The 16629-nt window shown below is 37.6% G+C and overlaps 1 protein-coding gene across 1 annotated transcript; it reads right to left on the bottom strand.

Moving 5' to 3' along the window:
• Positions 1-12189: 12189 nt before the first annotated feature.
• Positions 12190-15385, bottom strand: LOC120079035 (chloroplast thylakoid lumen protein). The gene is made up of 4 exons (XM_039033217.2): positions 14797-15385; positions 13317-13456; positions 12660-12732; positions 12190-12527 (listed from the first exon to the last, which is right to left on the bottom strand). Exons 1-4 carry the CDS (start codon positions 15185-15187, stop codon positions 12418-12420), a joined length of 714 nt encoding a protein of 237 aa, XP_038889145.1. The 5' UTR covers positions 15188-15385; the 3' UTR covers positions 12190-12417.
• Between the last annotated feature and the right edge of the window lie 1244 nt (positions 15386-16629).

The following is a 16629-nucleotide window of genomic DNA, read 5'->3' as shown; positions in this document are numbered from 1 at the left end:
AAACAAACACTTTGTTCTCACTTGGATCATAGAAGTATCCTCCTCTCGTTTCCTTGGGGTAGCCCACAAAGAGGTAAACCTTCGAACGCGGTTCCAACTTCTTTGGGTTAGTCACTAGCACATGTGCCAGACAGCCCCAAATCCTAAAGTGGCGTAAACCACCTTTACGGCCTCTCCATAACTCAATAGGTGTTTCATAAATACTTTTTGCAGGAACGTTGTTTAGGAAATAACATGCAGTCTGCACTGCATAACCCCAAAACGTGTCTGGAAGATGAGCATAACTCATCATAAACCGAACCATGTTCAATAAGGTCCTGTTTCTCCTTTCTGATACACCATTCTGCTGAGGTGTACCTGGGACGAGAGTTGGGACGCAATCCCATGTTCTATCATATAGTTTTGGAATTGGAGGTCCATATACTCTCCACCACTACGTCAAAGATGGGCATTTTCCTTTGGAGAAACCTTTGATCTTTTAGCTGTTCTTGCCGTATTGAACATTTCAGTGTTAAACAAGACTTTTATGACTAACGAACTTAGTACATATAAATTATTTTCCATTGAACCAGAACCAATCTCCATTCCATTCTTGAAAATAAACACTTTATTCTCAGAAAAGGGGACGGTATAGCCTTGTTCAATGAGACAAGAAACCGAAATTAAGTTTATCTTAATATGAGGAACTATAAAAACATTATCCAGTAATAGATAACATTTCTTGTCAACAATTAACTTCAGCTTGCCTACAGCAACAGCTGAAACAACCTCACCATTACCGACTCGAAGAGTCATCTCTCCCTGTGGCAACGTTTTCCAGGAACTAAATCCTTGGTAAGAGGAACTGACATGATTGGTAGCACCTGAATCAAGGATTCAGGCAGAATCATCATTCTCTACCAGACATGTCTCAAAGACTAATAAATCATATTTACTGTCTTGTCTCCCCTTTTGGAGAGTAGTGGGATGGAGGTCGTTTGCCACGAATTTCGTTTCACACGATTCTTTCCACTGTAATAAATCGGTCATTTTTAAAAGCTTTAAACAGAAATATTAACGAGTTGCTGAAAAGAAAAACACATTGACCTACGTTAGGTTTTAAGCAAATACCCATTGTAAAACAAAACAACATCCAATAAGATTTTAGCAAAACTAACATGAACCCCATGTGACATCTAGTTTCGCAATGACGCTTCAAAGGTTTAGGACAAAAGCCGCCGAAGGGAGGTCAGTTATCCCTCCTCTGAATTGAGAAGATCTCAACCAGTCATTAATACCATAACAACTCTTGTTCCTATAATGACTAGCCATCATGATTTAGCCAAGAGATCATTAACTTACTTCACAATCTCCCGTAAATGTGACCCACCATTTTAAGCCCTAGAGGTCCGTCCCAAAAGGCCAATCCGAAGGAAAAAAATCCGATTAGGGCAAAACCTAAAGCGACTCTATTCATTTCTGGAGTTCACCTTGATATTGACCAACTGCACAAAACCCATCCGAAGGGGGCTGCATCGAAGGCGACACGAGGGCGTACATAATAATTTCACGGTGTGAACCAATGACAGAGACCATAGGACGTGTTGGCACACACCCTTCACACACTTACTATAAATACTCTCTCCGTCCACCTTGATATTGACTCATGCAAACACCATCCGAAAGGGGATGCATCTTGGGGCATCTCGAGGCCAAGCATGAATCTCACGGTGTGAACATACAGGGAGAAACGTGAATGGAATCGTAGACATATCTGATACGCCTCCTCCTCCCACTGAGTATTTTATAACCTAGGGTTTAGTTTACTTAGAAAAAACACGGCTAAGGATTTTAACTAAGTGACTTTTAGGTTTTTCCAAGAGTAACTTTTACCTTGGGTAGTTGAACAAATTTTGATCATCATCCATTAAACTCTTTAACAGAGTCTTTGACCAAAGCGCCGCATGCTTGTTGAAAATTTATCTAATTCACCTTTCCATGTAGGTTCCCAGGTAGGGGTGTTATGTTTCCGTCAACTTAAGAACCTCAGCCTAGCCAGAACCTGCCTTAGACAAAAGACCCCTTATAGATAGATTTACAACAAATTTAATATTTTATTCAACCAATTTAATCCTATTAAACTGATTTTAAAAGATTAATCTAGGTTACTAAACTCTTTAGAACCATTTGAACTTAGGTCTATCTCAATTCAATTTTAAAACCCTTTTAAAAAACTTGAGTTCAACCTAATTTCGCATGCAACTCTGAATTATTGATTTGAGGTCTAATTTCCTTTATAACACTTATAAACGAAAACAACCACAATGCGAAGCTAACACATGCAAGGCATTCATAACGCTTATAAATGGCCTAGGTGTCATGCTCAATGCATTGTCCATTCGTTGCTACTTCTTTTATATAACACTCATACAAAACCACAATGAAACAAGCAAAACATGCTTCCATTCACCCTTAGACTATAACATTTGTAATAAAAGAATGATGCATGATAATGCTCAATGCATGCAAAATATAACTCTTATATTTCATGATGCATGCGCATGATTTCAAGTAATTTCTTCATGCAAGATTATAACATTTATAAGACATGATGCATGAGTATTTGCAAAACCTAAGGTGGGTTTTTAACTATATGACAAACACTTTGACATAGAAGTACCATACACCACATGTATAAGCAATAAAAGTTGATGAACCAGGTAAAATTGCCTTAAAAAACAAAACGGAAAGCTAACTATTACAAAGACAGGGAGTCTCCGGTTCAAACAGGCGAACCGAGTCTTGAACCGCTCGGCAAAGCATCGATTCTTCAAAAATATATCATGTACTAAGCACCCCGCGATCGTCTACACGATAAAACAAATTCTTTGCTCTATCACTTACCAGCGCTCCTAGAGTTAAACAGTCGTTTAGTATTACTATACGATCGTCTAGAAAAATCCAAACGATCGTTTAGCCATTACAACACGATCGTGTACCTTTACTAATCAATGAAGCTTGAAGTACACGATCGCTTAGCGCGCTCCGCACGACGCCCGCCTTCCGCGATCGTCTAAGCGACTACGATGTCGCGAAGCACCATTGCCTAAGTGATTGCTTAACTAGCGTCTCCATATCGCATACGTGCGATCGGATAGGTAATAACGAAGCGATGAAGCTTGTTAACTACGCAATCGTCTAGTGCACGCCTTTTACTAAACGACGAGCATCGCATGCTTCCACTACGATCACCTACCTCCAACGCCTACGCAATCGTGCAACCAATGCCACGCGATATAGTAAACGATTTACCCCATCGCTTAGCATTAGCTAAACAATCGATTAGAAAATACTACACGATCGTCTATAAAAATATCTAAACGATCGCTTAGTAAAATTCCTACAATCATTTACCTGAGGCTACACGATCTGATCAATGCTTGATCTTCTTCTTCATTGAGAACTGCATCGCCATGTGCCGAAGCTTCATCATGAACGACTCGACGAACTCGAACTTTTCGAATTACAGACTCGATTGCAAAGTTAATTTTGCCCAAAAATGCAGAGGCCTTTACAGTTAACACTTTGTAATAACGAAAGCTTTAACAAAAAAAAAAAACAATTTAAACCCAAAACATTCATCAAATCCATCCACAAATGCAAAAAACGATTAACTAAAAATGCAGAAACCCACCGCGACTGTAAAAAAACCGTTCAATTCAGATCTGTAATTTGGAATATTCTAGAACTTGGCTCTGATACCAATTGAAGGAAATCGAAAACGATGATTTCCATGAGTAGCGGAAGCAAGACTATTCCAAATTACAATCATGAATCAACAATACATTACAGTCGACTTGAACACAAACTGTTATGCAAATATACAGAGAAATTACAGCATAAACATAAAATGTATAGCGGGAAAAACTGTACTAACAAAGGCAGAAGCGTCTCCACGCTCCGAAGCACGACCACTCAAACAATAGCGAACACAAACACTCAATCTACACGACCGCAACACAGCACAAACACTTCACGCTCATCCTCAACGATCTCCTCAGTCACGATCTCCTCCGCAACAACGAATGGCCTCCACAGCACTACGAACGGCCTCCACAGCACCACGAACGGCCTCCGGAAAACTCGACGTTGTCGAGTTGAATCTGACACCATCAACAAGGCAACATTGGTATCCTCGGTGTGAGAATCCAGAGGGTGGGCTCTGTTCGGACTTGGTGTGAGGCAGACGAGCGGAGGAAACAACGATCGCATATATGACTGGGCAAGTGGGAGAAGTCGGAGACCTATCGTATAGGTCGATGCCCAATCATTTAGATAAAGCTATGCGATCGTCTAGCAAAAGCTATGTGATCGTTTAGCTCTATAATTTAGCTCGGTCGATTCTACACGATCGTTTACCTTAGGCCAGCGATCGTCTAGCAAAGCTATGCAATCGTTTAGTAAACACTGCATGATCATTTAGCTAGCACCTGCACGATCGTTTAGCTCGTCCAGCCGTCGTTTAGTAAATCTGTATTTACTTGATGACTTCCATGAGTTTCTTTTTGCCGGAGAGAAAACTCAAATTCTTTTTAAAACTTTTGTGAAAACTTCTCTTTTTCAAAATAGAAAATCAATTTCCTTGTAAACTCACGGTTACCATGATCAATAATCACCCACTACTTTGGTTATTTAAAAGAAAAAGTATTAATTATCTAATAATTAATATTATTATAAACATAAATGATAACCAACTTATCATACTATATTTATAACCTATAGTTTTAATATTTCATCTCATGAAACATATAAACCATAGTTCTTTTCCTATTCCATGGTACTTAATGTAAATCTCATTTACATCAATCCTCCACTAGATGTATCTCATACATCATACCGATTATATCACATATAATCAAAATGAATCCAAGCTACCAAGGGGACCTCATGGACCTGTAGATCCAAAGCTCCAACGGTACGTGAATAACTGACTAAACTCTTTAGTCACGGGATCCACCATTCGTTAACTGCCAGGCACTCCACTAAAGATCAACAGCTGAACTCTCCTCACTACAGATATATTATGTTTCCATCTTAACCAATGAGCAGTGCGACAACCCTTCACAGATCGCTCGTAAGTACAGCTGTGTCAATAACCGTTATGCCCTGTAGTTACATCTATCTCCTTAAGTACTACTGATCCCTCTAATAAACATAAGTCATAGTCCTATGACTGAGTCTTCTCTTCCAAAGAGAAGTTGTGATCACTATGTTCAAGCCTCGGAATCAGCCCTTAAGGGAGCAATCTCTCTACTTATCCCTGCTTTGGGAAAGAAGTGAATTCCATATTGTGAATTGAGTTCCCAGCTCCCAGATCAGACAAGTCCCCAAAAAGGTAGGCATGTTGAGTTAGCAATCTGGCTACTCTCACCCATACTAATCAAAGGACCGCCCTCAAAGGCAGGAGTTCATAAAACACTCAGGATTGAGGTCGTGTCACCTATGGTCATTTAGGTGAGATGCAAGTCTCTAGTATCAACGACATTATATACAAAGTCTAGTCACTCATGGTCCAAGTCTTATACAAACTCTTTGTATAGGACACCCCCGCTCCACATCTCCACATGAATAGTCAGGATCTACCATCTGTAGTAGTTTACAACACTTGCAAACCTCTACAAAGCGGGTCGTATCCGTAGTGTCACCAGGATCAGGTATCCCACCTTAATCCTTATACTACAGACGATTTAGGTTATCACTTAAGGCATGATCCACTTGTATATCATATATACATGCTTAAGTTCACATAAGATAACCAAGGAGCTTTGTTTATTAAATACGAGTAAATGCCAAAATTAAATAACATTTATTTTATTCATTGAACAATGTGTATCTTTACAAAACAACGAGACTCCGAGAGAATTAGGACACCAATCCCAACAACTTCCTATTTTAATAAACCATCTCTAATCTAACAGGAGATGGATCTATGTCATGAAGTTGTCTAGGATTTTTCATGTAGTGGAGTTCAATATTCAAAAATTGAGGAAGTTGATCGCATTTGTGACTTTCTTGCTCGTCTGAATTCCAAGTTTGATGCAGTGCGCAGTCGAATACTAGGACAGAGACAGATACCTTCTCTTTTGGAAATTATTGAGGTTTGTGCCATAAAGTCTCGTGTCCAGTAGTTTGTAAACAATTTTGTACGAACACTTGTGATGTATAATATAAATGATATTTACTTCACTACTTGACTTTGCACATTTAGATATTTTTCATTTTACCACAAACCAATAAACTTAAAATCTCTGGTTATCTGTATGTAACTTAAGCATGTATGTGGTGACATACAAGTGGATCCTGTCTTGAGTGATAACCAAAATGGTCTGTAGTATATGGATATAGGAGGGAAACCTTATCCTGGTAACGCTACAGATGCGGCCCGCTTTATGAAATGGTCATAAGTGTTGTAACTTGTCACAGATGATCTGATCCTGATCATTCGTGTAGGGGACATACGAGCGGGGGCGTCCTATACAAAGAGTTTGTATAATACCTGACCAGGAAGTGTTAACGTCTCGTTATATAACACCATTCATAACTGAGACTTCACTTCACTAGGATGACCATAGGTAACATGACCTCAATCCTGAGTGAGTTGGGAACTCCTACCATTGAGGGCGATCATTTGATTTGCATGGATGCAAGTGGCCAGAACGCCGACTTAAACCTACCATTTTGGGGATTTGTCTGATTTGAGAGCTGGGAACTCAGCTACACAAGATGGAATTCACTCCTTCCCCAAGGTAGGGGTAAGTCGATAGATAGCTCCCTTAAGGGCTGATTTCAGGACTTGAACGATGTGGCGCCACGCACCTTCTCATGGCCCAAGAGGTGTTCACACATAGTAGGACTATGTTGTATTGTTCATTAGAGGGATCAATGGTACTTAAGGAGGAAGATGTAATTATAGGGGAAAAACGGTAAATTGGCCTGTTGTAATTACGAGCATCTGTGAAGGGTCATCGTACTGATGATTGGTTATATCCAATGGACATAGAAATATATCTATGGCAAGAAGAGTTCAACTGTCGGTCTTCAATGGAATGTCTGGTAGTTAATGGATGGTGGATATCGTGACTAAAGAGTTTAGTCAACTATTCACATACTGTTAGAGCATCGAGCCATAGGTCCATAAGGTCCCCTTGGTAGCTTGGACACAAGTTGAGAGTCAGTTTTTGGGTCAATTTGAAATGTTCAAATTGACAAGAGGGAGTTCGATTATATATGATATAATTGAACGAGTTAATTAAATATGATATGATTAACCTTATGTATGAGATTATATCTAGTAGAAGAAAAAATATTATAATTAATATTTGATATTAATTTATAAGTTATGAATGTGATAAGATCACATTAATTGGACGGTTATAAAGGAAATGGGAAGACGCCTCTTCGTTTAAAAAAACGGATGAGTGAAATATAAATAGCAGACGGTATGTTGATCTCGGTGTGCGCGGATATTGTAAAGAAGATAATGACATCGTTTAGAAAATCAGTGCCTATACGATAAGACTGCACGATCGCTTACATATACGATAGCGATCGCATACCAATTACACCATCGCACATTATTATCTAAACGATCGTTTACCTTTTTCCTAAGCGATCGTTTAGCTCTCGGTATTTACTAAATGATTGTATAGACGATCGCTTAGTTTTTCCTACGTGATCGTTTTGGACAATCGCTCTCCCTTTTTCCTACACGATCGTATAGACGATCATTTACCTTTTCTTACACGATCGTTTAGACGATCGCTTACTTTTACTACACGATCGTACACTTTACCTAAACAATCAAGCATATTGTCTATGCGATAGACAACCGCATCTCCAACCTGTTTGATCGTTGTGTACTGTCGCTCTTCCTCCTTCCCTTTACCAAATCTGAACAAAGCCCACACTTTGGATTCTCACTCCAACAATATTGAGGGCTCTAAGTGGTGTTGTCTTCTCCGTTTCCTTCTGTTCGAGTGGTGACTGTTCGAGGTAGACGTTTGGGCTTCAGACTCGAGAAATCTTCATCTAGTATCATTTCTTGATCCCTTTAGCATTATAAAAGTAATGTATATACGGTAATTCTGTCACAATGAATTAGAAAGATCCACTTCCGCTCGTATGTACTCTTGAATAAGAGTTCCTTCAGAAGTATGCTCTAAGGTTAGTTTAGAGGAAGATAGATCGAGTGTTATGAACAACCCTATTGTTTCTGCCACTGATTCTGCTGCATTTGGTGTAAAACCATTTGGGGTTGATGGTGACAAGAAAAATGGAAAACCACCTCCTGTTTGTGAACATTACAAGAAACCTTGGCATACAAAGGATTAGTGCAAGAAGTTACATGGTCGACCTTTGAATAGCAGACATCGCTCTCCAAACGACAAGTCAAACTCTGGTCGAGCACCTGTGAGTGATTCTACGTATGGTGCTTCGCAATCTCAATCTCAGGTGAATAACCAGAATGACTCTGGTGCTGTTAGGGTCAATGTTATTGCCCAATCAGGTACTTCTCAACATTAATAGTAAGAAACTGTGGATACTAGATGCAGGACTAGTTTGTTGTCTTCTTGTTTTTAAACTTTTGAAAAAGATTATATGTTATGGCATTTTCTTCTTGGTCACAATATTTATTTCCTTATTTATTTCATAATGTCGATATCTCCTCTTTTTCTTGTGATGTGTGTATTCGTGCAAAACAGCATCGGGTCACCTTTCCATCCCAACCTTACAAACCTTCCCAGCTATTTACCCTTATCCATAATGATGTTTAGGGCCCTTCCAGCATCATTACTTCCTCCAGGGAATGTTGGTTTGTGACATTTATTGATGATCACACTCGTCTTACATAGATGTTTTTTCTCATTGATAAATCAGAGGTACCATTGATATTCCAACAATTTTATATCAGTTTAATACTAAAATTGTCACCCTTCATAGTGATAATGGCTGTGAGTTCTTTAACACCACCTTTCGTGAGTTTCTGGCTTCTAAAGGCATTTCCCATCAAAGTTCTTATGCTTATACCTCAACAGAATGGTGTGACTGAACGAAAAAATCGTCACCTTATTAAGGTTACACGGTCTCTCATGCTTTCTATTTCTCTCCCCTCTTACTTATGGGGAGATGTTGTTCTGACTACAGCCCGTCTTATCAATTGGATATCTTCTCGTGTTCTTTAATTTCAAACTCCTCTTGAATGCTTTAAAGAGTCATACCCAACAACCCATCTTATTCTTGGTGTTCCTCTTCGGATGTTTGCGTGCACTGCCTTTGTCCATAGTCATGGTCCTAATCGCACTAAATTTACCCCTCGTGCTCAGAAATGTGGCTTTGTTAGGTATCCTCTTTACCAGCGAGGTTACAAGTGCTTCCATCTTTCCTCACGAAAGTACTTTGTTTCTATGGATGTAACGTTCCTTGAGCATAAACCATTCTTTCCTATTAGTCCTCTTTAGGGGGAGAATACTAGTGAAGAGACTAACCGGTCCACATTTACAGTTCCCACTGATCTTCTTCCCGAACTCATCTTGGGTACAAATGATACTATCCTACCTATTAAACAAGTCCCATGGATAACGTACTACAAGAAGAATCTCATAAAGGAAATAGTGCCACCTGTAGCTCCACCGGCTTTGGTCCATGAATCGGAACCAACACCAGCTCAAGGTACTCCTATTCCTGATAATACTGATGTATGTGTTGAGGATGATATTTATGATGTGGTTGAAAGTGAGAGAGTTGATATGATAGTTCCAGAGGATGATAGAGTTGCAGGCAGTGATAAGTCATTAGGAGAAACAAAGGAAGGTGAAACTTTGCCTCAGGGGACTGAGTGTGACCACCGTCTTCTTACTGATGAAGGGTCAGGAAAAATGGGGGGTTATGACGCCTCTCTTGATATACCCATTGCTTTGAGAAAGGGTACCAGGTCATGCACTAAATATCCCATGTATAGCTTTCTATCTTACAATAATTTGTCTTCTAAGTTCAGGGTATTCACTACTAACCTAGATAAAGTAACGATACCAAACAACATATATATGGCCATGGAAGTCCTTGAATGGAAGGTTGTGGTCATGGAAGAAATGAGAGCTCTTGAAAAAAAATAATACGTGGGATTGTGTGGTTCTTCCTAAAGGGCATAAAACAGTTGGGTGCAAATGGGTGTTTACTATATAAGTATGATGGAACTCTTGACAGGTACAAGGCCAGATTGGTCGCTAAAGGGTTTACATAGACCTATGGAATAGACTACTTAGAAACTTTCTCTCCTATAGCGAAGCTAAATACAGTTTGAGTCCTACTTTCTATGACAGTTATCAAAGACTGGCCTCCCCATCAACTTGATGTGAAAAATTATTTTCTGAATGGTGAATTAGAAAAAGAAGTTTATATGAGTCCTCCACCTGGTTTTGAAGCTCAATTTGACCATCATGTTTGTAAACTCAGGAAATCTTTCTACGGTTTGAAACAATCTCCAAGATATTGGTTTGATAGGTTTACTACCTTTGTTAAGTCCCAAGGTTTTACTCAGGGGCACTCTAATCACACTTTGTTCACAAAAAGGTTAAAATCAAGGAAAATTGTTGTTTTAATTGTGTACATAGATGATATTGTTTTATTAGGAGATGATGTTGCTGAGCTTATCAGGCTTAAAAATAAAATGGCTGATGAATTTGAGATTAAGGACCTTGAGAGTCTAAGGTATTTCCTTGAAATGGAGGTGGCGAGATCAAGAGAAGAGTTTTTTGTCCCTCAATCGAAATACACTCTTGATTTGTTGAAAGAAATAGGTATAACTGGATGTAGACCTGTCCACAGAATTCAATGCTAAGCTAGGAGATTCTGTTGACAAAGTTCTTGTTGATAAAGAAAATTACCAGCGTCTAGTGGGAAAACTAATCTACTTATCTCATATTAGACCAGATATATCCTACGCTGTCAGTGTGGTTAATCAATTTATGCAGGCACCCTATGAGAGACATATGGAAGTTGTGAATCAGATTCTGAGACTTGAAAATAACTCCAGGTAAAGGTTTGATGTTCAGGAAACTGACAGAAAATGTAATGAGGCTTACATCGACTCTGATTCGGCAGGATCTATTATAGATAGAAAATCTACCTCTGGGTAGTGTACGTTTGTGTGGGGTAACATTGTTACTTGGAGAAGTAAGTAGTAAGGTGTTGTTGCTAGAAGCGATGTTGAAGCAAAATACAGAGCTATGAGTCTAGGAATCTGTGAAGAAATCTGGTTGAAGAAAGTTATGTCTGATCTTTATCAAGACAACGATCTATCTATGAAGCTCTATTATGATAACAAGGCAGCTATAAGCATAGCCAACAATCCTGTGCAACATGATAGAACAAAACATGTGAAGATGGATAGACACTTTATCAAAGTAAAATTGGACAGTGGCAGTATTTGTATTCCTTATATCCCTTCTAGTCAACAAGTTGCTGATATTCTCACCAAAGGATTACTCTGACAAAGTTTTGGTTCTTGTGTTAGTAAGTTGAGTCTAATCAACATTTATGTCCCAACTTGAGAGGGAGTGTTGAAAATAAGGGGTTGTTTATGTATTTAGCCCTAAGGGCATTTTAGTATTTTTACTTTGCCCTAGTTTTTTCCTTTTCTGTATTAGGGCTTTCTAGAGCCTATTCTCTCTTGTATGTGTGTAAGTTGAAAATAATAAAAAGTGTCTTTCTACCATTATTTTTTCTCCCTGTACTAGGGTTTTCAACGTATCTTGTGTTTTCTTCTTCTATCTCTCATTACCTACCCAAACAAAAATAGTTTACACCCTAAATACAAATTATTATAATCCAGACTAAAATAATCTATACCACAAACACTAACTATTATAATCCACTAACAATAATAACCACTGACTATAATAATCATTTCAGCATCCCAAATGTCCCCCCTTAGAGTGCATTACTCCAGTTGACCTAATTGGTCAAGTCAGCAGCCATCAAAAGATAATTTTATTACGAAGATTTAAAAATAAAAACTTGTTGGATATTTCTTGAACTCCTTTCCTGATTCTTGTCAATCACCATCTATATGAATGATAAAGAGTTCTGCCAGTGTTTTGGTGAATGCTAACTGAAATGATATTTAGTTTTGTTCATAAACATAAGTATAGGTTTTCTTGGATAAATCGATAATAACATTCAAAATAACCAATGGAATCTATCCATTCAAAGTTCAGAAACATTGACACCAGAAACTCAGTTAGAAGATGACAAGAAAATCAGCTTCTTGACTTTTAACTGCAAAGATTTGGGAAGGGAAAAATAGCTGGAGAGATTATAAAAATACAGCTGGTCATTCTTAGAATAAATGAGATCAATGTAGATGGTTGTTTTTTCAACTCAAAGCCCCTTCAGCTGTCCAACAAGCCCTACCATGGCTGTCCATTTCTCAAGTGCACTGGCAGATGCTACAAAGGCAGTTTTGGAGGATTCAACATCATTCTGAGTAACTGCAATACAAAAATGTTGCATTGTTTAGTCTGGGGGGTTGAATGTTTCAATCCCTAGTAGTTTTATCCAGAGCAAAATGTTACATTCTGTTTTATCTTGCCTACTGCATAATTTATTAAAAGATAACCCACCTGATGAGATTAATGAAGCTAGAGAGGAGTTGAATGCGTCCACCTCAGATTTCTCTTCAGGACTTGAGCTCAGCTGCTCAAGAAGTTACACAAGAGTAAGAAATTTCTCAAAGAATCATTTAACTTCTCACCAACCTGACAAACATGTTGAGTTCACCTGTTTACCATTCATCTTATCACATCAAAAGGGCTGATAGCTAGAAAGATGAACTGGTTCAATTAGTTAAGGCTAAAATATATATATTTGTCCTTAAATTATATGCTTGTTTTCATTCTAGTCTTATAAGTTTGAAATTTTGAACATCATGTTGGACTAATAAATTGTTTTATTTTAGATGGTCTTAGTTCTACTTCATTTGAAAAAGAAAAGAACAGGGTATGTGATGTGATATATTGAGCTTGATTGATGTGCCTAAAAAGAAAAAAGAAGAAAAGAAGAAACCACGACATTCGTTACAATGAAATTTTGACAATAGACATCATATTCACAAAATTTATCAAACTGAAAAATTAATCAATGAAATGTTTCTTATAATATATATATATATATATATATCTAGGTGCGTAAGTCAAGGATAAAACGTACATTTTCTAGCCAAAGATGGAAGTTAACTTCTAGAAAGTATTATAAACAGTCCTGATACATATTTTGCTAACCTTGTTGAAGGCTAAATTGGCATTCCGGACCCAATCTGCATCACTACTACCCCCAAGAACCGAACTTGCAGTTGAGAAGTCATTGTTATCAATGGCTTGACCTACTTTGCTCAGCTTGTACACAACTTCCTGGAGGTATCCTGCAAAAGACCAAATGATTATGGCAAGGTTTCAGCTTGTTGTAGATGCCTTCTCTCATAGCTTACCTTTGATAGCTTATAATAAACTCTATGATTGACTGCAAGAACACTTGTGATCCACTCACATGAAGAATTAAGCCCCATGATATCAGAAACCAAGACCATACTAAACTTCATACAGGATTGTTTGACTGACCGTTTCAAGTGTAGTTTTGCTTCAAATGAGGTTGAAAAGCTTGATTTTGCATAGACTGTAAGAAGGATTTGAGTGGTCGAAACCTGAGTTTGATATGGGTGTGTCTGACTTGTGGGTTTGTGGTTTGCAAAAGTAAATACATAGCTTGAAGAGTGAGTTTGAAAAACTTAGATTTAAGTATCCCATGGGATTAGCAAACCTATAGCCAGGAGATAAGGAAGCACACATTTAAATCATATGCTTGGCTTTAGAACTCTAGGCTATCCAAACACAACCAATTATCAAATACCTCTTAAAGTTATGCTAAGAGTATTGATATTCATAGGTATTAATAAATTACTTTCAGTCCTCTTTATAATTTGATGTATCTTTCCATTTATCAAAAGAAAGAGGAACTACGATCTCCATGGATGGCCACAGTCAATAGGGTTTAGGTATGTATATGTATGGTGGATGTATATATATGGTGAATTTTGGTATATGTGTATGGATATATTTGGTGGATTTTGTTTATTTAAAAAATTAATTATTCTTCTTGTTTGTCTCCACAATTCTTCTTATATCCCCACATTTCTACTTTTCTATGTCCATTTATGTATTGTTGAATTAGATTTTTCCTGCAATTAGAGTGGTAAAGCAATAACGTTCCGGTCATTTTGTTTTGGTTTTGTGTTTTTTAAACAGTATGTTTGTTTTCTCATAATTTTTAGTAAGCATTTCGGCATTTCATAAAAAGGCACAAGTGGAAAGTGGAGAACAACACATAAACTTATAAGAGGAAGTAGTGTTCATAATTTTCAAAAACTCACAGAAGTGACCTAAGTAATTGGTTCTGCATTGTCCTGTTCTCTTGTTCTCTATTGAATGTTCCTAACAACTTTATCTCAAAATCTTCCTCTACCATATAACAACCCTAACAATCACCAGCACAGAGAAAGATTGGTGTTATGTGCTCTCACATTTTCATTCTTACAGTTGCAAGAAAAAAGATGCAATTATTGTAAGGAACAAAAATGAGCACACTTGTTAATTCAAACAAATAATCCAATTGGGGAAACCAAAACATATCCAGTATTACGATCAAATTTTCAAGTTGGAACTTTCACAGAGAACAAAACACAAAAAGTTAGAATGCATAAAAAACCTTTTTCTTTATTGGCAGAGCTGATAACCCCTTGTCTTTCGAGCCTCTTCTTTCTATCCTTCTTCACCTTCTCCAGAAGCTCTTCATCATCATCAGCTTCAAGAATCGCAGCATTTGCATCGGAAAATCCTTGACCCACCAGAGGGAAAATGAAACTGGAAATGAAGCAGATTGAAAGGCTTCTCTTAGTTAAAGCTGGAATTTGAGATGGTGGGTCATTAATTCCCTTGCAGATAACCAGTCGTTTAGTGTTATTATGGCAATGAAGGCAACCAAATCTTGATCTCAACAATGGAGGTGAAGAAGAGGAAGAAGAAGAAGAAGAAGAAGAAGAAGAAGAAGGTGTGGAAGAATGGAATGTGTTTGCTGTTGATAGGAAGGATGTTGCCATCTCTGTTTTTTCTATTTTTCTTGTTTTTCTTTTCCTTTTTTTCCCCCTTTTTTCTCCTCTTTTGCCTAATTTTCTTGTTTTTTTTTCTTTGGGGCAAGATCAGAGGCATTGGGTGCTTGGAATTTTGGTGGATAAGGTTGGTGGATTCCGTCAGCTTGTCCATACATTTTCCTCCAAAGGGTTTTGGTTTCACATATACATAGACAACTATTTGAGGAATTGGGGGTTTAAAAATAGAAAAATAAGAAAAATTATTTTACAAAAATAGTAAAATTTAATCATTTTTCCACTTCTCCGTCGTCTTCTTCTTCAGTGATCTCGGTCTCTCTCTTTAACCCACACACTTTCTTCTTCTTCTCCTTCAATCCGATCTCGGTCTCTCTCTCTAACTCACACACTCTAACGTCCAGTAGCCACCACATTCATGTCCAACCGTCGATCCACTGTCGTTTGGGTCTATATTGCAGATTTGGTTGTACGTAGTTGTCGGTGAGTCACTTTTTCTCTCTCTACCCCATTCACTCTCTCTTCCTCTAACTCTTAAATTCGTACAGCCGAATCCTCATCGTCGTTGTCTTGTCGCGAAACTGATAGAGGCTGATAAAAGTCTATCAATGTCTATCAGTAATAGAAATTGATAGAAATCTAAACTAATACAAACCTATCATTGATAGACACTGATATAAGTCTATCACTGTCTATCAGTGTTTTTTTTTTTTTTTTGTCATTTCTGTAAATAATTTGACATTTTTCTATCTATGAAAATATTTCTTCAAAATAAATTAATTATCCATGTTATAAAGTTATAATTTGAATATCATTCAAATAAACTTTATAATAAATCATATAATTAATTGTACCCAATACAATTAACATTTTCCCTCATAAATATAAACATTTCAAATTTCTCTTTCAACATAGTTGATTCTTGTTAGCCCGTGGTGAGCTAGTAAGGGAACCTTATGGACCTATAGATTATAAACTCCACTGATTCAAGATTAATTAAATTAACTTTCATTCATTAACTATAGGGAAAACTACTATAGACCCCTAGTTGAACTTTTTTGCAATGTAGAACAAGTTGTGTCTATGGATATAATCAATATAAGCAAGTCAATCTTTCACGAGTTATTCAAAATTACAGCTGGATTAAATGTTCGTTTTACTCCTGTAATTACCTTTTTTTCTTAAGTACCACTGATTTCTCTAATGAACAAACCATGAACTAAGTCCCTCTCCGAACAATGAGAGGGTGGGGTCCCTTATTCAAGACTCAAAATCAACACTTAGATGAACTACTCATCTACTTATCCTATGCAGGAACGTGTGAATACCATATTGTGAAGTTATGTTTTCAGCTCCCTATTTAGTTAAGCCCCTAAAATAGTAGACTTATTGAGTCGACAACTTGGGCTACTCATACTCATGCAATTCGAAGGACT

Source organism: Benincasa hispida, chromosome 6, assembly GCF_027475165.1.
Source record: "Benincasa hispida cultivar pf3 chromosome 6, pf3_genome.v1.1, whole genome shotgun sequence".
NCBI lineage: Eukaryota > Viridiplantae > Streptophyta > Magnoliopsida > Cucurbitales > Cucurbitaceae > Benincasa > Benincasa hispida.
Note: the sequence above shows the minus strand (reverse complement) of the source record. Positions and strands in the feature narration are given on the sequence as shown.